We start from the raw sequence: 23,506 nt of genomic DNA on the forward strand, positions 1-23,506 counted from the left end.
AATTATATTAATCTCTTGAGCTTCTCAAATACTAAATCATGCATCAATTAAATCATACCGGCTTTACAAGAATTTATCGCACTAATTTGTTCGTTGAGCTGTAGACAATTCTTGATGTCGCCGTTGTCCGTTGAGTGTGTCTTCAATCTTGATTGCACTTGATTCACTTGCATAAATATTATCTTTCAAAAACTAGTAAAAACGTGAAATACAATATTTATTATTTTTACTTAAGACACATGTTTGTTATCATCAAAATTACATTATGTGTAGTCCTTTAGGCTAACAAGTACTGTAATTTCTCCTTCTTCTTTATTTTTATTTGTTTTGTTCCTATTTATTTATGTTCTTTGCGTGCATGGTCGAAGATCATTATTACCTAATCTTTAGCCTATAGACCTTGAATTAGAAAAAACACTACGCACACAAAAATACATTAAAAATAAAATGAATTTGCAACAACAAGTACCACCACATGAGAGGCCATTTAAGGACTACTTTAGTCCCTTAGCTAATTTGAGCACATCATGCATAAGATACCCAAATGTAGCTGCTAGGAGTTTTGAACTAAAACCTAGTGTGCTAAATTATCTCCCAACATTCTATGGCCTAGAAAATGAGGACCCATATAATCATTTGAGTGATTTTCATGCTGTTTGTCAAACATTTAAATATGAGAATTTTTCAGATGATGATGTTAAACTTAGACTATTCTCATTTTCTTCAAAGGATAGACCTCGTTAATGGCTCAATACATTGCCTGCTAATAGCATTACATCATGGGAACAAATGGTAACAAAATTTTTAAATAAATATTTCCCAGTGCATAAAACCAATGCTATTCGCAGGAAAATTTCAGAGTTTACCCAGAGAGAAGACGAGCAGTTTTTCGAAACATGGGAGCGATTCAATGGGCTACTCTTGAAGTGTCCACATCATGGGTACGAAAAATGACGCCAATGTCAATACGTTTTGGAGGGATTATTGTCGAATGTGCAAGAATAGCTAATGGCAACAAGTGGAGGAGAGCTAATGTCAAAAAGTGCATCAGAGATTTGGGAATTCTTCCAGCGACAAGCGGATAATTCCCAACAACAGAGTCGATTTCTTAGGAACACTAAAAGAATTAAGGGAGTAAATGAGGTTCACATTGGCGAGTCAAGTTCAAAAATTAAAGAAGTCAAAGCGATAATTGAAGGTTTTTCTCGACAAATAGCATCGTTAACGACTGCTAAATCAATAAAACCACATGACCATGACTCATACTCAGATCAAGCCAATGCCATAGGTGTAATGAGAAAGCCATCAAATTACAACCCATACTCCAACACATAAAATCCTAGATGGAGAGACTACCCAAATTTTTCATGGTCTCAAGGATTCCAACAGAATGGACCAGTAGCTCCAGCTCCACCAATGCAACCAATTCCTCAAATTCCTTAAGCCTCTCAGCCACCATTTAGACCATACAATCAGAACCAGAACTACTCTCAACCCAGACCATGGGAGGATGCACTCCATAATTTCAAAAATATTACTCACTCCACGATCAAGCAACAGAACCGCACCATTGATGAAATACGAAATGAGATGAGAGCAAGCTTCAACTCACAAGCCCAATCAGTTTCAAGCCTTGAAAAGATGGTGGGATAACTTGCTTCTTCAGTTCAGACCTTAGCAATGACTGTTGAGAAAGGCAAGTTTCCAAGTCAACCAGTGCCTAATCCTAAAAGAGTACATGAAGCAAGTACCAGTTCACCACAACAGCATGGAGAGGTTAAAGCAGTCATGACCTTGCGAAAAGGAAAAGAAGTCGACAACAAAGTGGAGATGTCAGTGGGAAAAGAAAATCAAATTGTACCTGTGAATGTTGAGGATTCACCATCGGAAGAGAAAGAAGAAACCAATCCATGAGAATATGTTCCCAAAGCTCCATTTCCTCAGAGGTTAGCTAAAGGAAAGCAGGGAAAATCCACATGTGAGATTCTTGAAATCTTCAAACAGGTAAGTGTTAACATCTCTTTACTTGATGCTATAAAACAAGTTCCATCTTATGGCAAGTTTCTTAAAGACCTTTGTACTAAAAAGAGAAACATTCACATTCAAAAGAAGGTCTTTTTAACAGAAAACGTTAGTTCTATACTCCTACACAAAATTTCTTTAAAATGCAAAGACTCGAGTTCCCCCACTATATCATGTAGCATAGGGAACCACACAATTGAGAATGCTTTATTGGATTTAGGAGCTAGTGTAAATCTGTTACCCTACTCAGTATTTGTGAAACTTGGATTGATAGAATTACACCCAACTCTAGTGGTGTTAGAACTTGCAGATCGGTCCACGAAAATACCTCGTAGTATTGTAGAGGACGTGCTTATCCAGGTAGACAAGTTTTATTTTCCTGTTGATTTCATTGTAATTGACACTCAACCAATACAGGATTCAAGGAAGCACATCCCCATTATCCTAGGCTGACCTTTCTTGGCAACTGCGGATGCTCACATTCAATTCAAGACTGGAAATATGAAGTTGTCCTTTAGCAACATGACTATGGAGCTAAACATTTTTAACATTGCCAAACAACCTCACAATACAGATGATGGAATTGTTGATGTGGATTTAATAGAAGAAATAGTTTATAACACTTTTCTTTCATACCTTAGTGATGATCCTTTACAAACATGTTTAACTCACTTTGGTTTGGATTTTGATATTGACAGATCAGTCGATGAGGTCAACGCCCAACTTGACTCAGCACCATCCATGAATACCAATAAATGAAAGTCAAGAGTTGAACAACTAGCACCATCAGAAAAGAAATTCATCCCATCATCATAATCATCACCGAAACTCTAGTGCAAACCATTACCCAACACTTTGGAATATGTATTTTTGGGAGAAGAAAGTACTCTGCCGATAATCATCCCATCATCCCTCAATGACGAACAAAAGGTAAGTTATTGGATGTTTAAAAAGAGCACAAAAGAGCACTAGGATGGACCATAGCAGACATCAAAGTTATAAACCTAGTAGATTGCATGCATTACATTCACCTTGATGAAAATACTAAACCTACTAGGGAAATGCAACGTCGGTTAAATCCTAACATGAAAGAAGTTGTTAGAACTGAAGCCCGTAAGCTATTAGACGCATGTATCATTTACCCAATTTCTGATAGTTCATGGGTCAGTCCTGTACAAGTTGTCTCTAAATAGTCAGGAGTCACAGTAGTTACGAATGCCGATAATGAATTGATATCCACTAGAGTGACTACAGGATGGCGTGTATGCATTAATTATAGAAAGTTGAATTCCGTCACACGTAAAAACCATTTTCCTTTACCATTTATCGATCAAATGCTTGATAGATTAGCAAGCCATGAATTTTATTGCTTTGTAGATGGTTACTCAGGATATAATCAGATTCCCATAGCACCAAAAGATCAAGAGAAAACTACTTTCACTTGCCATTTTGGCACTTTTGCATATAGGAGGATGCCATTTGGATTATGTAATGCACCTGCTACATTTCAACAATGCATGTTGAGCATTTTTTCAGATATGGTTGAACGATTCCTTGAAGTCTTTATGGATGACTTTTCTGTCTTTGGTGATTCATTTGATCAATGTTTACATCATCTAACACTAGTTCTGCAGAGATGTATCGAGAATAACTTAGTCTTAAATTGGGGGAAGTGCCATTTTATGTTAAAATGGCACTTCTCCCAATTGTTCTCGGTCACATCATTTCGAGCAAAGGTATTGAGGTTGACAAAGCCAAGGTGGATCTCATTTTTAATCTTCCTCTACCCAAAACAGTTAGAGAAGTAAGATATTTCCTTAGGCATGTTAGTTTTTATAGACGTTTCATTAAAGATTTTAGCAAAGTTTCTAGACCCTTATGCAATCTACTTGCTAAAGATGTACCTTTTATCTTTGATGATTCATGTCTTGTGGTATTTAAAAAATTAAAGCAGTTATTGACATCATCACCCATCATTCAGCCCCCAAACTGGAGCTTACCATTTGAACTCATGTGTGATGCATCTGATTAGGCAGTAGGAGCAGTATTAGGATAAAGAGTTGATCGAATTCCTCATGTTATTTACTATGCTAGTATGACATTGAATGATGCACAGTTAAATTATTCAACTACTGAAAAAGAAATGCTAGCAGTAGTGTTTGTATTGGAAAAATTTTGATCTTATCTTATTGGTTGTAAAATAATTGTGTTCACAGATCATGCTGCTCTTAAATATTTTCTCACAAAGAAAGATGCAAAAGCTAGACTAATTTGTTGGGTGTTACTTTTGCAGTAATTCGACTTGGAATTTAAAGATAAGAAAGGCACAGAAAATGTTGTGATAGACCATCTCTCTCGTCTCCATTTTGACACAATTACAGAACCATTAACATTGAATGAGTCATTCCCAGATGAACAATTGATGAGTGTGGAAGTATTACCATGGTATGCTAACATCGTGAATTATCTTATTACATGTCAACTTTCAGAGCATTGGACCAAGCAAGACAAGGTCAATTTTTTTGCGGAAATAAAGAATTTCTTTTGGGCCCTTATTTGTTCAAGTATTGTGCAGATCAAATTGTTAGACGATGTGTCCCAGAAAGTGAAATTCAAAATATCCTTTCGTTCTGCCATGAACAAGCATGTGGAGGCCATTTCAGCGCTAAAAAAATAGCGACTAAAGTTTTACAATGTGGTTTCTATTGGCCAACTGTATTTCGAGACGCTTACACTTTCTATTCTTCATGTGATAGGTATCAACGAATGGGGAGCATTACACGAAGGAACATGATGCATCTAAAACTAATTTTAGTGGTTGAGATTTTTAATGTATGGGGTATCGACTTCATGGGACCCTTTCCCCTTTTTTTGGGCCATCAATACATATTGGTTGTTGTTGACTACATATCGAAATGGGTAGAAGCAATTCCATGTAGAACCAATGATCACAAGGTGGTGATAGGATTTTTGAAAAGTAATATTGTTTCACGCTTTGGATTCCCTCGAGCAATAATCAGTGATGGTGGTGCCCACTTTTGTAACAAAACATTCAAAAGTCTTTTGACAAACAATTCCATCACGCACAAAGTGGTGACCCCATATCATCCGCAAACTAGTGGCCAAGTTGAGATCTCCAATCAAGAAATAAAGCACATATTAGAAAAGACGGTGAGGCCAGACAGAAAAGATTGGTCATCAAGACTTGATGATATATTATGGGCATATAGAACGGCTTTTAAGACCCCGATTGGGATGTCACCCTACAGGCTAGTGTATGGAAAAGCTTGCCACCTACCTGTGGAACTCAAGCATCGTGCATATTGGGTCATCAAGAAATTAAACTTTGACATGCAGCAAGCTAGCTCAGAAAGAAGATTACAACTCACAATGATGCATACGAAAATGCCAAAATTTACAAGTAGCGAATGAAAGTCTTCCATGACAAGCAAATTATGTGAAAATCTTTCACTCCAGGTCAGAAAGTGCTTTTATTCAATTCTTGCTTACACCTATTCCTAGGTAAGTTACGCTCTCGATGGTCTAGCCCCTTTATTGTTCATATTGTTTTTCCACATGGGGCAATTGAAATTAAGGACCCAAAGAATGGTGTCATGTTTAAACTTAATGGCCAAATATTAAAGACATATCTAGAGTACTAACCATATGGAGAGGACATCGAAATAAATTTGAGTGACCCACCAGATTTGAATTGAGTTCTTTTTCTCTTTTTTTTTCAGTGATTTGATTTTTCTTTTTTTCGTTTTATTATTCTTTTGCTAATTGAAATTATTATTGCATAAGCGTGTTTGTTTAACCATTAAGTTTTCTCTTATCATTGTTAATCATGAGTGCCATAGCTAAACGGTTCCTCCTGGACATTCTTAAACCACTTTAACGTGTAAAATCTCATCTCAAAAGGCAGATTTGATTTTGTAAAATACATCGTATTTGGGCTCTGCAACCACCAGAGTTAGTATCCTATGTTGAGGATTTAGAAAACCAACTCAGAGATATTGAGAGAAGTGTCTACAATATCTAGTTGGAGCTTGAGGTAAATTCAATAAGAGGACGATTGTAATTTTCTTTATGTATTTTAGTTTGTTTTTCTTTATTTGTGTGCTTTAGTTTGTTACCCCGGTGAAGTGGCGGATAGTGGTACTCTGTGACAATCAAGTCAGTTACTTCAGTTTCCCATAATAACTGATATTCTGAGGCAAAGGTATAGACAGAAACGAGATTCTAGCAAAGCTTCACAATCGATTCCCTTCACTTCCTCAGAATGCCCTCCTTACAATCTATAAAGCTCGGTCCGAACGCATGCGATTGCTCATGAGAAATAACATACCTACTGACATCCATTGGTTAATCGAGGCCAAAGCACGTTTGTGGTAAAGGAAATTATGCAAGGAAACAAAGAGCTCGAAAAATTTTTGTTGCTTGTCATAAGTGTGCCAGAATGAGTTGCGATAAAAAACCATGTTCTTTAGGAATGGTGTCTGATCACAAGGAAGATAAGATTCAATTCATTAGGGATGGCTTAAATAAGGAGTCATTAGATGATATCCTTTTGTCTCTTGAAACGCATCCCAGTGGATATATACAAGGAGCGATTCTCCAGTTATGGCCATTATTCCAGAAAGAGCATGCACGATATAGTCTTGGCAATCTGACTATAAACGACCTTGTTTGTCAGTTTATAAGAAAACTAGATGGGAAGCCTATCATCGACCCATAGAGGGTGTTCAAGCCGTTTCTGGACGTAAAACCAGAGGAAGATGTGAGCTACAGTCGCAGCTACCTGTAAATATCCTTTTACTTCACTGTTATTTTTTCTCACTGTTGTTTTATCATTTGCATTATTGTCTTTAATAATTTTATTTTATCATTGTTTCTTTTTCTTTTTACTGTTTCCTTTTTGACTCGCGAGTCATGTGCTTTACGCGTTATTTGACACTGACATGCCACCTCATACACAGCTGTGACCCACTGTCACCAAGATTCTTAAATATGACTTTTTATTAAGCACTCACAAATTATTTTTGAGAAGTATCCCAATGGCAGCTGCTCCCAATAGACAATTCAAGAACATTTGTGTGCTTTCTGAATTTAACTATGGCAAACATAAACAGTTCGTTGAGGCAGCCATGGATCTTGGTCGAAGCATAGCAGAGAGAAAATTACACTTGGTGTATGAAGGAGGTAACCGAGGGTTATCAAAATTGGTCTCAGAAGCTGCTTTTGTTAGAGAAAGCCAAGTGTTAGGCATCATCCCAAGAGCCCTAAAACCTTTGGGCAGTTTGTCTGACTCACCGACTGGAGAAGAGTTAGTCGTCTTAGGTATGCAAGAAAGAATAACTTAAATGCTTCATCATGCTGATGTTTTTATTTTCCTTCCATGAGATCTTGCAACACTAGAGGCACTTATCACACTAGCATCCTGGGCCCATCTGCACATTCACCAGAAACCCATCGGTTTGTTAAATGTCAATAACTTTTATTATGGCTTCATCGCATTTCTTAACCATGCAATAAAAAACTATTTCATTCCTTCCACAGCGAAAAAGCTTTTTATTTGTGCTCACACTACTAATGAGCTACTTGATCTGTTACAGGCTTATAGACCGGAGCTAGACCCCTAGACCTTTGTGTTGGAGCGTCCAAATAATGATGGTAACAGTAACCGTAGTAAGAAGTACAAATTAGATTTAACTCTCCGCCTGTAAATATTTTCTTCTGTGTTGCACCACCCAGGTGATGTTTTCTAAACTCTACTTCTTTCCTTTAAAACATTGAGGACAGTTTCGTTCTGGTTGGGGGGAGGGAATAGTCGACAATTGTGGAATCTTGGTTAAGTTTTTACTAATTTTTTGTTTTAGAAACTAATTGTTGCTAACTTTTTGTGTTGAAGATGGCTGAACATGGAGTGTAGTGACTCTAGAAACGCATCTTCATTGTTTGAAAAAAAAATTAAAAAAAATCAAAACAAAATTTAGACTTTTTCTTTTTCTTTATTAAGTTTTGACGTTCATTTTTCTTTTTCTTTTTAATTTTCTCCTTTATAAATATACAATTTCAAATTTTTAAGTCGAAAATGGCTGATTATGGAGTGTAGTGCCTCTAGAAACGCATCTTCTTAGTTAAAAAAAAAAAGTATTTTCTTTTTCTATCATTTTAAGTATAACTTTTATAATTAGTTTTTCTACATCATTTTCACATTTCTGCATGCATATTTTCCTTTCATACTTAGAATAGGTTGGGGTGTAGAATGTTGTTTGAAAAAAAAATTGTGTGATTTGTTTTAACATTAGATGACATGATGAATTTCAAATTTTAGTATTTGTATTATCTTTGGTCTTAAATGATGTTACACCATGTTTGCTACTCTACATGTTGATGTCGAAGACAAATATGAGTTACTGGAAGGAATAAACATATCATAATAAGTACCAAGTGAGTTTTTGAGCCTATCATTTTTCTTGAAGAGTAATCATTTTGCCCATTCTTCATACAACTTAGCAGTTTATTATTTTATACACGATCTTTAGATTTCTTTTGAGTTAACCCTTAAAAAAAAGTTGTTGTAAAATTTAAAAAAAAAAGAGAAAAAAAAAATGTGTGTTGCTACATCTGGAGGCCCATCTAACTAGTAGATATGGAAGATTATTTATAGCCCTAAAAAATGATGGAAAAGCCATCTTTGATTCGTTTGAGCCTTTCTAGCCATCCTTTTTGTAAAATCTTGACCCACTCCGATTTGGAGTATTACCCGATATCTTACAAGTTCCATCACCTACTTATGTTTGAGAAAAATGTAAATAATTATTTTGTTCAGTGAAGTTATGCCAAACAAAAGCAGAAAACAATAAAAATAAAAATAAATATTTGTTGTTTCAAAAATAAAAATAACAATAATAGGTGAAATCCACCTTACAACTTTAAAAAAAAAATCTCTATATTTTTCTCAAACATACACTTTATTTTCCTTATTTCCCCTCCTTTGTTAGCCATGTCCCTAGCCTACGTTACGTCCTAATAAAAGTCCTTCTTGATTTTAGGGAACTATAATCTAAAGTAGAAGCTAGTTACATCGGTTAAAAAGATAAAGTGATGCATAAAAAAAATATAAATAAATAAATTGGGTTGACTAGTGTTAGTGATTAAATACTAATGCTATTGGTGTCAATGTGCAAGTGTACAAAACAAGTAATAAAGTGATGAGTATTCAAGATCGTCTCCACAGGAATTGATGTTTTCAGATTTGCTACAACAATCTTAACAGTGCAGATTTTGTGCTAAAATAAAATAAAACAATTAATGAAACTAATATACTAATTAAAATAAAAATGTAATAAATAAAATGCAACAAAGTAAATTATCACATCAATCTCAAGGATAAAATCAATAGGAATATAAAGTAGTTGAGTGAATAAACTCTCTTAATGGTCTTGACTATTTTCTAATGGTTGGTGTGGTTGCTGCAGTATCTGCTACAGCACTGGGCAGAATCTTTATGCATCCTTAGCCGTCGCATGTTGGATATCTTATATCTATATGTAATCTAACAGTGATCAATTGTTATGCCAACATAAGATATAGCATTACACGCTTAGGTTCTATTTACCCTACAAGGTGAATCCCTATGTCTAGTTCATAACTAATTTTAGATTAAACATGTCCCTTTTGGGATAAGTTAAACTCAATCTAGGAAACTCAATCTAAAACCAAGTATTGCTCTGATATGTTCCACTAATATAGGCCCTTTTGCGGCTCTCTCCTAACTTGTATCATTAAATGGGTGATCAACTGAAATAATGAATAAAAATAAATACTATCAAAACAAACTGTTACAGCAAACATGCAGCAACACATATATTCAGTCAATAAACCATCAAGATTGTTTATCACTCAACCATAAATAAATTTAGTTCATGGTTTGAAAAAGAAAAATAAAGAACAAAGTTTTAGCCATGAAACACATTCCCATGAATAAATAGAAAACACGAAAACAAGAGAAGGATAAGAAGGATTGAGCTCCCAATTGATCTCTGCAATTTGTCCTCTTGTGTAGCCTTTAATCTCTCTCTTGAATCTTGTTTTTCATTTGTTTCTTTGTGTTTTTCTCCTTGGGTGACGGCCCTCCTCCATTCTTATGATGTGTGTTTCTTTTATAGTTGAAAATTAGGGTAAACGGAAGCCTAGGGTGCGCATAAGTCAGATTAGGAAACTGCAGATCACAATTTTGTAAGTATCCCGCACGAAATTTTCTCTGTTGTTGTTCCAGGATTGCTACAGCAATGGTTGCTACAACAACAGCTACATCAACTGCACTGTTCTAGATTTGTTTTAATTCTTTTATAGCCATGTTCTTCCTCCTTTTTGCTAGCCTATTGCATCAGCATTCCTTCTATGAATTATAAGCTTCTGAAAACCTATAGTTATGCACACAATTTGAGCACGAATTACTTTAAATTAAGCAAAACTCATGAAGACTAAACTAAAATGAATATTTATGCAAAATGTAACAACAATACAATAAAATCACATCATTTATTGTCTAAGTAATATTAATTTAAGTCTAAAAGTGCTATGATAACTCTCATTTCATAGAGTTATCACACCTAGAGCTGGCAAAATGGGTCATCGGGTCGTGTTCGTGTCGTGTCAGCTTCGTGTCGTGTCAAATTTAGGTCGACTCAACCCCGACCCATTTAATAATTGTGTCAAAATATTGAGACCCAAACCCGCCACGAAAAAATAATCGGGTTACCCAATAACCCGCTTAATATCTATATATTAAATAAAAGTTACATCAAATATTTACACTTTGTCATACATATGTATGCACATACATACATACATCCATACATACATACATACATACATAATTTATCAATATTATAAAATATACATATCTACTAAAATATTACACACACTATTGAGATTTTAATTATATATATGTAAATAATATTATATATCAATATTATAAAATATACATGTCTACCAATATTTTATACATTTACACTATTAAAGCTCTAAATGTATTTAAAATTTTATAAATAAAATATTGTGTCTATATTCATCCTTTTAAAGAATTAAAAAAAATCATTTCTAATATTTGAGTTTTGACGACAAGAATCTGTAAATTATTTTAAAATAAAAAATATAATCGGGTCATTGATCGGGTAAATGGGTCAAGAATTTTAACCCTAACCCGACACGAAAAAAAATCGTGTTGACCCAGACCCGACCCATTTAATAATCGTGTTAAATTTGACGACCCATACCCAGTTATTGGTGTCGTGTTCGTGTCGGGTAATCGGGTCGTGTCAAATTTTGCCAGCTCTAATCACACCCCCAAACTTAAACTATTACTTGTCCTCAAGTAATGAGAACAACGCTAACATTTCAATCACACAATTATGCAAAAAAATAACTTAGCTCTATCATCAAATTTGCAAGAATTCTTCCACCCTCAGATCACACTTTGAATCACACAAAATAGCCTTAGCAGTTTAGTTCTAGACTTAGGCTTCATTATGTCCAAAGTGTGTGTGTGCCACTTTGATAAAATTCCAGAGGTGCTACAACATTTCAGAGACATTACATATAATTCAAAGGTAGAACACAAATATATTCACATATGGGGGAGCAGAAATCACAAATATACTCAAACTGTGCTACAACAATAATAATTTTTTTTTTAGTTAAACCATTCAATGCAACATTGAGCTTTCATGTGAATGCCTATCACTTGTAATGACGACACCCAATTACTCATTCAAATTACATGTCATAGTTGCTACAGCAACGCATTTAGGATGTTATATCTATGTCTTACCTTTGGACGCCTTTGACTCAAGGCTGAACATGGGGCTCATGAACAGACCAGGTTACTCAGTATCTTAGGCAGCATACCTCTTTATTTTTTATTCCTTCATCACAAATTTTTTTTTGCTTTTTTTATATATAATTACTGCAGCACTGCTAATAGCTCTTGTTGCCTTTGGACTCAAGTTTGCATATGGGGTGCATACTCAACCTTGGTTACTCAACAACTTAAACTATTGGATCAGAATTTATTTCATAACAGGCACAGTCCAATAAAATTTTTCTCCCAAACTTGAGATATTTTCTACTCTTTTTTTGGTTTCCTCGCTTTGCTACAACATTCTCATAAAACTCAACCAAAGTCGAAGTGTCGGGACAGAATTTTAACCTCCATCTATAACTATCTCTACTTGGCATTATCATAAATACTGAATAATACTCAATTTATCTTCATTAGGTTTTCAAATCCATACACAAATATTAGATAACAAAGCTTCACACAACACACAACACAAATATAAACACATGCACTCAGAAACACAACCCCCCAAACTTGAGTAGTGTTGTGTCCTCACGAGCACACAAAACAAAACCACATAAACCAGACATGCATACATTAAATAAAAGGACATGTAGAATGAATTAGAAAATTAAAACTAAATGAAAGAAAAGTTTTATAGAAATAAGTAAAATAAACTAGCAGGTAGGGGGGTACTCCCCTGTTGCTGGAAGCACTGCTGCAGCATAGGCTGTAAAGGGTCACTTCTTCTTTTATCCACTTCTCAAACGCTCCTTATCATAACATCTGATCAATTCATTTGCTACTGCAAAAGCAAGAATGCCTCTGTTGTTCGAGAATCTTCTGTTATGTCATGCTGTAAGTGATGCTGCAGCAATTCCCTCATGCTCTTTTTGCCGACACATTTTTTTTTACTTACTGCAATGTAACATAAATATGTAAAAAATTAGATGCACGCTTAAAATAACAAAAAGACAAATTAAATAATTTAAAAGCTAAATTCAATGCCATAAAAACTTGAAACAACTTCCCTTATTGGGTTGCCTCCCAATTAGCACTTGATTTTAGGTGTTTCAGCCTGACCTTTCTTGTTTCCTCAACCTGGATCCTTCAAGAACCGATCATTCTTTAGGCTGTTCATATCATCTCTCATATAGTGCTTCACTCTCGGCCCATTAACCTTGAATTCTTATTGGTCTGGAGTAAGTTCCTTTTGCTGGATTTGCTCGTCAATTCTGAAGGGTTGCTTCTCCCCTGACCATGCTATGTTAGCTGCTCTATGATCTTCATCATTAAGTTCTTCAAATGTTACAACATTGATGTCTTCCTTGCTGCAGCAACTGCGTAATCTCTTTGCTACAATAAAGTCCACAACACTAATAAAATTACAATCTTCAATCTCATTGGGACTCTTCATGGCATCCAGCACATTGAATGTAACTTGCTATTCATTCACCCTCATAGTTAATTCTCCTTTTTGAACATCAATTAAAGTCTTTCCCATGGCTAAGAAAGGTCTCCCTAGAATGATTGGCACTTCTTTGTCTGCCTCAAAGTCTAGCACAATGAAATCCACCGAAAAAATAAATTTATCCACCTTCACCAACACATCTTCAATCTTCCCTTCTGGATAGGCATGAGATCGGTCAGCAAGTTGTAGAGTCATTGTTGTTGGTCTACATTCACCAACTCCCAATTGCTTAAACACTGATAAAGGCATGAGATTGATGTTAGCCCCCAGATCATAAAGTGTTTTGCCACTGTATTCAGTGTCTATGGAGCATGGAATTGTGAAGCTTCCTGGATCCTTCATCTTCTGTGGTATCTTACTCTGAAGCATTCAGCTGCACTCTTGTGTTAGAGCAACTGTCTCAAATTCTCCAAGTCTTCTTTTCTTTGTCAAGATATCCTTAAAAATTTTTGCATAATTTGGCATTTGCTCTAGAGCTTCCACAAAAGGGATATTGATATGTAGCTGTTTCAGCACCCCCAACATTTTGGTAAACTGCTTGTCTTGTTTTTGCTTTTGAAACTTTTGAGGAAATGGTGGTGGATGTCTAAACTGTTGTGCAGCAGCAGGTTGTGCAAATTGCTTCTCTTTTGCTCTACTCGGCTTTATTGATGTTAATGTTGTAGCTGCCTCACCACTAGGTGCTGGATCATAACTTTCTGCAGATGATATAGCAGAGTTGTGTCGATTTGCATTTTGAAAAGTGAAAAATTGTGACTCCTTCTCTACTTGAGTGTCTTCTTTGCCTTTGTTGGACTCAATCCTTCTTTTTGGTACACCAACTGAACTATCAATATCCTTTCTATATCTCAAGTTAATCAATTTGCAGTGCTCTTTCCCTTCTCTTCTTGGGTCCTCTATGTTGCTGGGTAAACTGCCTTGAGGTCTGTTGCTTAATGTTGTAGCAAGCTGTCCAATTTGATTTTCCAAGTTTCTCAAAGATGCAGCATGACTTTGGACAACCGCTTCATTCTTCACAATATAATTCTTAATCAAAGCTTCAAGGGAGCTAAGTTGATCGTTGTTGATGCTTCTTTGCTCTTGATTTTGTTGATAAAATCCACTAGGTTGAGCAAGTCTGTTCTGTCTACTGAATGCTGCAGCAGGCTGATTCTGATTACTCCATGAAAAGTTCAGGTGTTGTCTCCATCCAGGGTTGTAAGTGTTTGAATATGGATTGTCCTGGTTTTGTCTATTGAAGCTGCCCACATAATTGACTGAAGTTGGATTCCCAGGACAATTGTCGAATAAATGCACTTATCCACAATAAACGTAAGACACTTCATAAATTTGGTTAACAGTTGCTGGAGCAGTAGTCATAGCCTTTACCATCCTTGTTAATGAAGTTACTTTGGCTGACAATGATGTGAAGGCATCTACATTATGGACTCATGCTATTCCTCTTGCTGTAGCTTGTCTGGTTGATGGCCACTGATAGTTATTGTTGGCTATCCTCTCCAAAGTTTCATAAGCCTCATTATAAGACTTAGATAACAAGGCTCCATTGCTGAAGCAACCACTATCAATCTAGTGCTTGGATTGAGACCATTATAGAAAGTTTACAACTGTATGCAGCAAGGAATACCATGATGAGGACATTTTCTAAGTAACTCCTTAAATCTCTCCAATGCTTCACACAAGCTCTCATCTTTAAGTTGATGGAAAGATGTGATCTCGTTTCTTAACTTTGCATTCTTGGTTGGTGGGAAGTATTTCATCAAAAATTTGTCAGCCAAATCATTCTATTTAGTGATAGAATCTGGTGGTAGAGAATTCAACCATGCTCTTGCTGGATCTCTAAAAAAAAAAGGGAAAAGTCTGAGTCTCAATGCTTTCTGTGATGCTCCAGCAATCTTGAAAGCATCACTTACTTCCAAAAATAACTTAAGGTGTAGATGAGGATCTTCGGATGGAAAACCTTTAAATTGCCCCACTGTTTGAAGCATCTGAAACATCACGAGTTTAAGTTCAAAATTGTCAGCTTGAACGTCGGGTCTAACTATTCCCGGATGTATGGCTTGAGGAGTCAACACTGTGTAATCTCGAATGGCTCTATCTCTATCATTCGCCATGTGAATAATGTTGTTGTTCCCTGGTTACCTTTGAACACATTGTCCATTCAGACCTTCATGTACAATGACTGGTTGTATCCCCTCTCTACGGTTCAAGTTTCTCAAATCATGCAAATCATCCATTGCTACAGCAGCTTGTAATTCCCGATACTCTCTTCTCAATCTCCTTGCAGTTCTTTCAATTTCTGGATCAAACTGGAAGTCAACAGATTTATATTTGCACATGCAAGGGTTGCTAGATCACCTATGTTAAAAAAAATAAACAAATTAAAATAAAATAAAAAATTAACACCGTTAAAACTAATTTCACAAATCACAATGAACAATCAATCCCCGGCAACGGCGCCAAAAACTTGTTAGTGATTAAATACTAATGTTATTGGTGTCAATGTGCAAGTGTACATAACAAGTAATAAAGTGATTAGTATTCAAGACCGTCTCCACATGGATTGATGTTATCAGATTTGCTACAGCAATCTTAACAGTGCAAATTTTGTGCTAAAATAAAATAAAATAATTAATGAAACTAATATACTAATTAAAATAAAAACGTAATAAATAAAATGCAACAAAGTAAATTATCACGTCAATCTCAAGGATAAAATCAATAGGAATATAAAGTAGTTGAGTGAATAAACTCTCCTAATGGTCTTGACTATTTTTTAATGGTTGGCTCGGTTGCTGCAGTATCTGCTATAGCACTGGGCAGAATCTTTATGCATCCTTAGCCGTCGCATGTTGGATATCTTATATCTATATATAACCTAACAGTGATCAATTGTTATGCCAACATAAGATATACCATTACATGCTTAGGTTCTATTTACCCTACAAGGTGAATCCCTATATCTAGTTCATCACTAATTTTAGATTAAGCATGGCCCTTTTGGGATAAGTTAAACTCAATCCAGGAAACTCAATCTAAAACCAAGTATTGTTCTGATATGTTCCACTAAGATATGCCCTTTTGCGGCTCTCTCCTAACTTGTATCATTAAATGGGTGATCAACCGACATATTGAATAAAAATAAATACTATCAAAACAAACTGCTACAGCAAACATACAGCAACATATATATTCAGTCAATAAACCATCAAGATTGTTTATCACTCAACCAGAAATAAATTTAATTCATGGTTTGCAAAAGAAAAATAAAGAAAAAAGTTTTAGCCATGAAACACATCCCCATGAATAAATAGAAAACACGAAAAGAAGAGAATGATAAGAAGGATTGAGCTCCCAATTGATCTCTATAATTTTTCCTCTTGTGTAGCCTTCAATCTCTATCTTGAATCTGTTTTTCTTTTATTTCTTTGTGTTTTTCTCCTTGGGTGACGGCCCTCCTCCATCCTTATGATGTGTGCTTCTTTTATAGTTAAAAATTAGGGTAAACAAAAGCCTAGGGCGCGCATAAGTCAGATTAAGAAACTGAAGATCGTAATTCTGCAAGTATCCCGCTCGAAATTTTCTCTGTCGTTGTTCCAGGATTGCTACAGCAACGGCTACAACAACGGCTATAGCAACTGCACTGTTCTAGATTTGTTTTAATTCTTTTATAACAATGTCCTTCCTCCTTTTTGCCAGCCTATTACATCAGCATTCCTTCTATGAATTATAAGCTTCTGAAAACCTACAATTATGCACACAATTTGAGCACGAATTACTTTAAATTAAGCAAAACTCATTAAGACTAAACTAAAATGAATATTTATGCAAAATGTAACAATAATGCAATAGAATCACATCATTTACTCTCTAAGTAATATTAATTTAAGTCTAAAAGTGCTATGATAACTCTCATTTCATAGAGTTATCAACTAGCATTTTTATTTGACTTGAGATCGTATTATTTCTAAGCTGAGGGCATATTTCTTTCATCTTGGTGAGAGCATGTGATATCACTTATTTATTATTTTCTCTCAATTACCATTCATTGGCGTGGCTATTTTTATTGGGTTTAATTTCTTTGTGAGAGTATTACTATTTTAAGTGAGATTTTGGGGTTTAACATGTTATTCTTGAAAGTAGCTGTGACAAAGTCTACTCGATTGATTCATGTGGATGGTTGATGTGGGTGTGATGTTTCTTTAGACTGGAGATAATGCTTATACTTTTATTTTATTATTATCATTAGTCTGATTGAATAAACATGATTGCTAAAAAAAATTATTTTGGATTTGAATTTTATTTTCGCTTTATTTGCTAAGGACTAGCAATAAGCTGGTTGGGGGGTGTGTTGAGTGTTAGAAAATGTATATTTATAAAGGAGAAAATCGTCATTTTACATTTCAAGTCTTACTAACACCCTTACTTTTATGTATTTAAGCTTCTTGTGATTTAATTACGTGTGTTTTATTTTAATTAAGTATTTTATATATTTTAGGGGCATTATGGTCATTTCACAATGAACGAGAGATCAGCCGGCAAAACGGACATCACTTTTGAACTCAGGATGGTCGAAAACCTTAGGAGGAGCATAAAAGAAAAAATGACACTATTCACATGTACGGTACTGTCTACGTTACTGTTCATAACACTGTTCACATAGACGGATCGATGACGTGACATTGACCGATGATGTCGCATTGACTGATGAGGTGTCACGATCCTGTTGGACTAAAATTCTTATGCATTGTTGATTGGTGACGTGGCAGCATGTTAGTGGACCAAAAATTACGCGTACGGTACATGCATATACACATAATTATTTTCAGCCAAACCGCGTACTGTTGACTGATGACGTGGCGTAATCTTGAGCGTCCAAACTGTTTTTAATCTGATGGCCATGATTTACTCAATGTATCTATAAAAAGGGGGCCTCCCCCCCTAATTGGCATCTCTGAATCCATTTTTGGACTCCATTTTCTATAATTCCTTCTCCATTTTGTATTTTCTATGTATTTTAATGAATTTCCATTTTGCCCCTAGTTCAATTATGAGTAGCTAATTTTCTTTCAAGTTTGGGTTGAAGGTGAAGTCTCAACATGTGTCATGGGCTTTATTTGGCAAATTTATTTTCTCTTCCCCTCTAGTTTTTGTGGATGTTTTGACTTCTCGTCGACAAATAATAATAATCTTGTCTAGATACCGGCTTGGTTTCACCTGCTCCCTAGTACAAGGTTATTATTATTTGGCACGATAAGCCTTTAGCACCATATTTATTAGAGCGTGGTTCATGAGGTGTGGAAACCCCCCTAATGATTTAATTGGCATTAATAATGAATATTTAGCCCATGGTGCATGTTGATACGGATCCAGATACGCAAGTACGTCATTTCAATAGATTTCTCTTCAATTTATTCTCGCCATTTCAATTCCAATTTTAGGATAATCTAAGTCACTTTCACCACAAATCCAACCACCCTTATACAAAATTAATTCTACATATAATTAAAATCCAGCTCTTCGCGGAATCGACACTCGTCACCATTAATCTATTCTACAATAGATTCGTGCACTTGCGAGTTCAATAAAATTTGCACAACACCCTGCGTAATTCCAGTCCCTCCAAGCCTTCCTCTCAGGACTTCAAGAGTCTCCATTTTCCCAATGCTCACTCTGCTCAACGATTTCGCGAAAAATTCATGGGAAAACCAGTAACTCTCTCTTTTTTTCTTGACATTGAAGAGATTTTGGATATTACAATTTGTGGTCACAATATTACTCACATGCTTAGTCATTGGAATGAGGCTTTAAGTATAGAAGAGCATGTTTATGAAAACCTTGTGCGAGTTTTTTACTCTAATATGGAACTCTCCTTTTCCCGGCAAGTTCAAATTATTACTTTCGTAGGAGGAGTTCGTATTGAGTTTGATGAGGTAGACTTATGTAGTATACTTGGGATTCAATATGGAGGTTTAGACATTTACACAACTAGGAAAGAGCTTGACTTTAATGATTTCCGTCATGTGGATGGTGTATAGAATATTTGTAGGCGTCGGGATCTTTCGCATACTTCATAGCATACTCCAGCACATGGTTACTCCTAGACAAAGTCATAGTGATGAAGTAACTCGACTTGATGTTGGGTTATTAGATTCCCTTATCCGTGGACGACATGTGAGCTTATCTTACACTATCCTACGTCATATGTATCGACACCTGTTGTGACCAACTGGTCTCTTCCTTATGGTAGCACCATTACTAGGATTTTGAGGTATTTTCATGTACCTCTTATTGAGCCTATTTTTTTTTAGACCCGAAAGCTAAGTAGATAGATTATTTCTGCGATCAGATATTTTAAGAAACATGGGAAGTGGGTGAAGACACAATCCTCTAAGAATGAAGACACTTTGGTTGCTCTGGAGGATGACCGAATGGTCAATGTCGTTTATTTTGAGGATGAGTTACCCAACTTTCGCCTTGGAGCTAGACCTCGTGCCTCTCGTCGAGCAGCAGCAGCCCCCTCTCAGGATGAGGAGCCAGCCGAGCCAGTTGTGCCTCCTGCAGCATCTTTAGCTTCTGATGATCTCATCCAGCAACTCCTTGACAAAGTGAATGCACTTTCCCAGCAGCAGCAGCTGCTCCAATCCCGATTTGAGTCTTTTCAGCAGCAGTTTTTAGACTAGTAGATGGAGCTACTTGCTGGACAGCAGCGTATCCTTAGTTATCTTGGTTATAATCCCAGCAGTTCCTCTTCACGGCCCCCATCTTAGTTTTCTTCACCTATGCATTTTGCACAAACATTACTCATCTCATGTAGTTGTATTGATACTATTTGGTTTTTTATTGTGCTTGTGATGCTTTTATGATGATTTTGTTGGATATGTGGACTTTGTTTATGATTGAGTTGATTTTGATGACATGTTTGGATATTGCTTATGATAATGTTAAAATTGTTGGTATGGAGGTTGGTTGCTAAATTGGAGTTTATATGAGAGTGTTTTGTTACTACTTTGTTTTTTAGGATATGCTCATTTTTAAGGGGAGATTCTGCCGAATTTTTTTTCCGACATGGGTAATCTCTAAACTTCTCTTTTTAATCTTTTCGCGCTTATTTCTTTTTTATGATGAAGGGGGAGATAATTTATATATAATCTGTTGAATAATTTTCTTTTTATTATTTTTTTGTGTGGTTAAAAATTGATGGGCACATATTTAAGGGGAGCTAAATTCTACAAATATTTTTACTTGGGGGGAGCACATATTTAGGGGGAGCAAAATTGCACAAGCATTTTCTTGAAAAGTTTGTCATTGTAAAAAAGGGGGAGATTGTTAACATAAATATTTCTTTAATATTGATTTTGATGATAACAAACTTGATTAAGATTGATTTAAAAGCTCAAATTATTCTTTCATATAGTTTTCATACTGTAAAGGCTTTATATTCAATAAAAAGTAACTTTATGACCTTCCTGTTAATGATTTAAATTGAAAAAGTTTTGAGAACTTTGAAATTAGCAAATATTGATTAAAATTCTGGAAATGGGCTTATTTGACAAGTTTTATAAAGTTTTCGGTTGTAGTATAATTCTATAAAGTTTGGGGCCAAATTGTAAATTTAAAAAATAATTCATTGTAGCAATCACTATAGCAAACGGCTAATCGACATCTTGATAATGGCTAGTTGACATCGACCATAATTGAAGAGTAGCCTCTGGACACTAACGGTGATCTGACATCTTGAAAACGGCGATTCGACAATTTGAAAATTCAGCCCAACGGTCATATTGACCAGTCAAAACGACGATCCAATATCTAATTAACTGCAATCTGACAGTGAGTAGAAAGTCAATAACAGCTAGTTTTCAACTCCAACTATAAATAAGCTCAATCAAATTCAAACTTCAACGATTCCAACAATTATCTTTGAGCAAATTATTGAGCATACAACTTTCATTGAGCTTTAAATTCTTGTATTCATTTCACTTCTCACACTTTAGATTTTCATTTGTAATCAAACACATTGTGTGTGAGAGATTTATTTTTGTAATATTTTTGAAAATCAAATTGAGAGTTTGTAAGTGTTGGGATACACTTAGAATAAGAGATTGTGGATAATCTCTTTGTGGAAAGGTTTATTGACACCTTGGAAGTCAATTGTAAGAACAGTTAAAGCCTTGGAGGCTTGCTTAGTGGAATCCTCAAGCCCGGTAAGCTTGGAGGCGTGGACATAGGCACGATTAGTTGAACCACGTAAAAATCACGTGTTTGATTTCTCTTCCCTTACTCTTTTATTATCTTGCTTGATTAAATTTATTTATTTATTTTAATTTCATTAAGGCAATAGATTAAATTGTTGTGTGGTTTGCTTAGCTTAATTTTTAATAACCCAATTCACCCCGTCTTGGGTTGCTTAGATAGTATTTCATAGATTGTTCACCATGTCTGTAAATCTAGTATACATAGAATACATACTATCATTTGTTCCATTTGGAACAATTCATATTGTTGAGTGTACCTACTAATTTTAAAACGCTTTCACTTGATTCATGCCTTCATAAAAAACTTCAAGTTTACGCCAAATTTCATTAGCACTTTCACAACTAGACACTCTATGAAACTTTTTCTTATCTAGTGCACAAAACAAGGCATTCATAGCTTTGGAATTTAGAGAAGCTTTTCTCTTTTCCAATTTATTCCATTCCCGCGAAGGTTTTAGAATATCTTCCCTGACTTCATTTTTAGTCAGAGGCATAAAAGAACCATTGTTAACGATTTCTCAAATTCCGTAATCTAAAGCTTGCAAGTAAATTCTTATCCTAGTTTTCCAATACGGGTAATCGTTTCCATCAAAATATGGTGGTCTAGTGTGAATTAGTATTTTAAAACTTATCCTAATCAAACCAAACAACAATCCAATCTAACGCCTTAATAAAATTCGAAAATAATAAATTCAATGAAAGCACAATAATAAATGAGTAGGGAAAGAGAAAACAAACTAAAGGATTTTTACGTGGTTCGGCAATCCCCGCCTACATCCACGCCTCTAATTAACCCAAACTTGAGGATTTCACTATCCAAGCCTTCCAAGGCTTCAAATGCTTACAATTGACTTCCAAGGTGGCAATGAACCTTTACAACAAAGAGATTATCTCCAAATCTCATCACTCGAGTGTCTCACACACTTAAACACTCATAAATTTGATGAGGAAATGAAAATTACAACAAAAACTCTCTTAAAGAGCAGATATACAAATTGAAGAACAAAGATGATTAAATATATAATGATTTGCGAAATGAGAGCTCAATATATGTTGTGTGCTTTTTGTTTTTGCTTGTAAGAGAGCTTGAAAATGAATTTGATTTGAATTTATATAGTTTGAACCCAAAAACTAGCCGTTATGTATTTTATGATGATAACCAACTTTCCGCTTTCGAAATCAGGTTAGCCGCTTTTATGTTACCGTTATAGTAAAAATTTGAATTTTAGAACATCTAGTATGCCATTTTTTAAATCTGGATAGACGCTTTCATTCCAGTAAGCTACTGCCCAAACTCCAGTCTTCCGCTTGTCAAATCCGGTTCGCCGCTTGCTACATCAACTACTACAGTGAACTATTTTCTAAAATTATAGTTTGACCCCAAAACTTTATATAATTGTACTATGCCCAAAACGTTATGAAAATTTTTAAATAGGTCCAATTTCAGATTTTCTAAATAATACTTTGTTAATCCCAAAACTTTCTAAAATTATGATATGGCCCAAAATATGTGAAATTATAGAATGGCCCAAAATATTTAAATATTTTCAATTAGGTCCAAATATGAAATTCAAAATAATATTTATTAAAATCAAAGATGGCAAAATCCTTTCACTTTATTCCATATCTTGAAAAACACTCTAATAACATAAAAATCATTTTCTTGTTATAAAAGCACAATGTGTAAATATTTATTTATCCAAAACATGTGGTTTGTTATCATCAAAATCAACATTTATAGCCCTATAAGCTAACAATTTCAAGGAAGAATGAAATGCCACTATCTAATATTCTTGAAGTATAATTATTTGATGTCTGAGGAATTGACTTCATGGGTCCGTTTCCATCTTCCTTCAAGAATAAATATATTCTGATAGCTGTTGATTATGTTTCTAAGTGGGTTGAAGT

General features: G+C 35.1%; 1 protein-coding gene and 2 non-coding genes across 3 annotated transcripts; 1 reads left to right on the forward strand and 2 right to left on the reverse strand.

Moving 5' to 3' along the window:
• Positions 1 to 840: 840 nt before the first annotated feature.
• On the reverse strand, positions 841 to 944 carry LOC112101270. The gene has a single exon (XR_002907397.1). It is a non-coding gene; the product is annotated as a small nucleolar RNA R71 (small nucleolar RNA).
• Positions 945 to 13,061: 12,117 nt separating this feature from the next.
• On the reverse strand, positions 13,062 to 15,454 carry LOC112100926. The gene is made up of 4 exons (XM_024190801.1): positions 15,301 to 15,454; positions 13,860 to 14,599; positions 13,470 to 13,703; positions 13,062 to 13,316 (listed from the first exon to the last, which is right to left on the reverse strand). Exons 1-4 carry the CDS (start codon positions 15,452 to 15,454, stop codon positions 13,062 to 13,064), a joined length of 1,383 nt encoding a protein of 460 aa, XP_024046569.1.
• Positions 14,964 to 15,070, forward strand: LOC112101391. Its single transcript, XR_002907517.1, has one exon. It is a non-coding gene; the product is annotated as a small nucleolar RNA R71 (small nucleolar RNA).
• Positions 15,455 to 23,506: the final 8,052 nt, after the last annotated feature.

This window comes from Citrus clementina, unplaced genomic scaffold (genome assembly GCF_000493195.1).
Source record: "Citrus clementina cultivar Clemenules unplaced genomic scaffold, Citrus_clementina_v1.0 scaffold_2, whole genome shotgun sequence".
In the NCBI taxonomy this organism is placed as follows: Eukaryota; Viridiplantae; Streptophyta; class Magnoliopsida; order Sapindales; family Rutaceae; genus Citrus; species Citrus x clementina.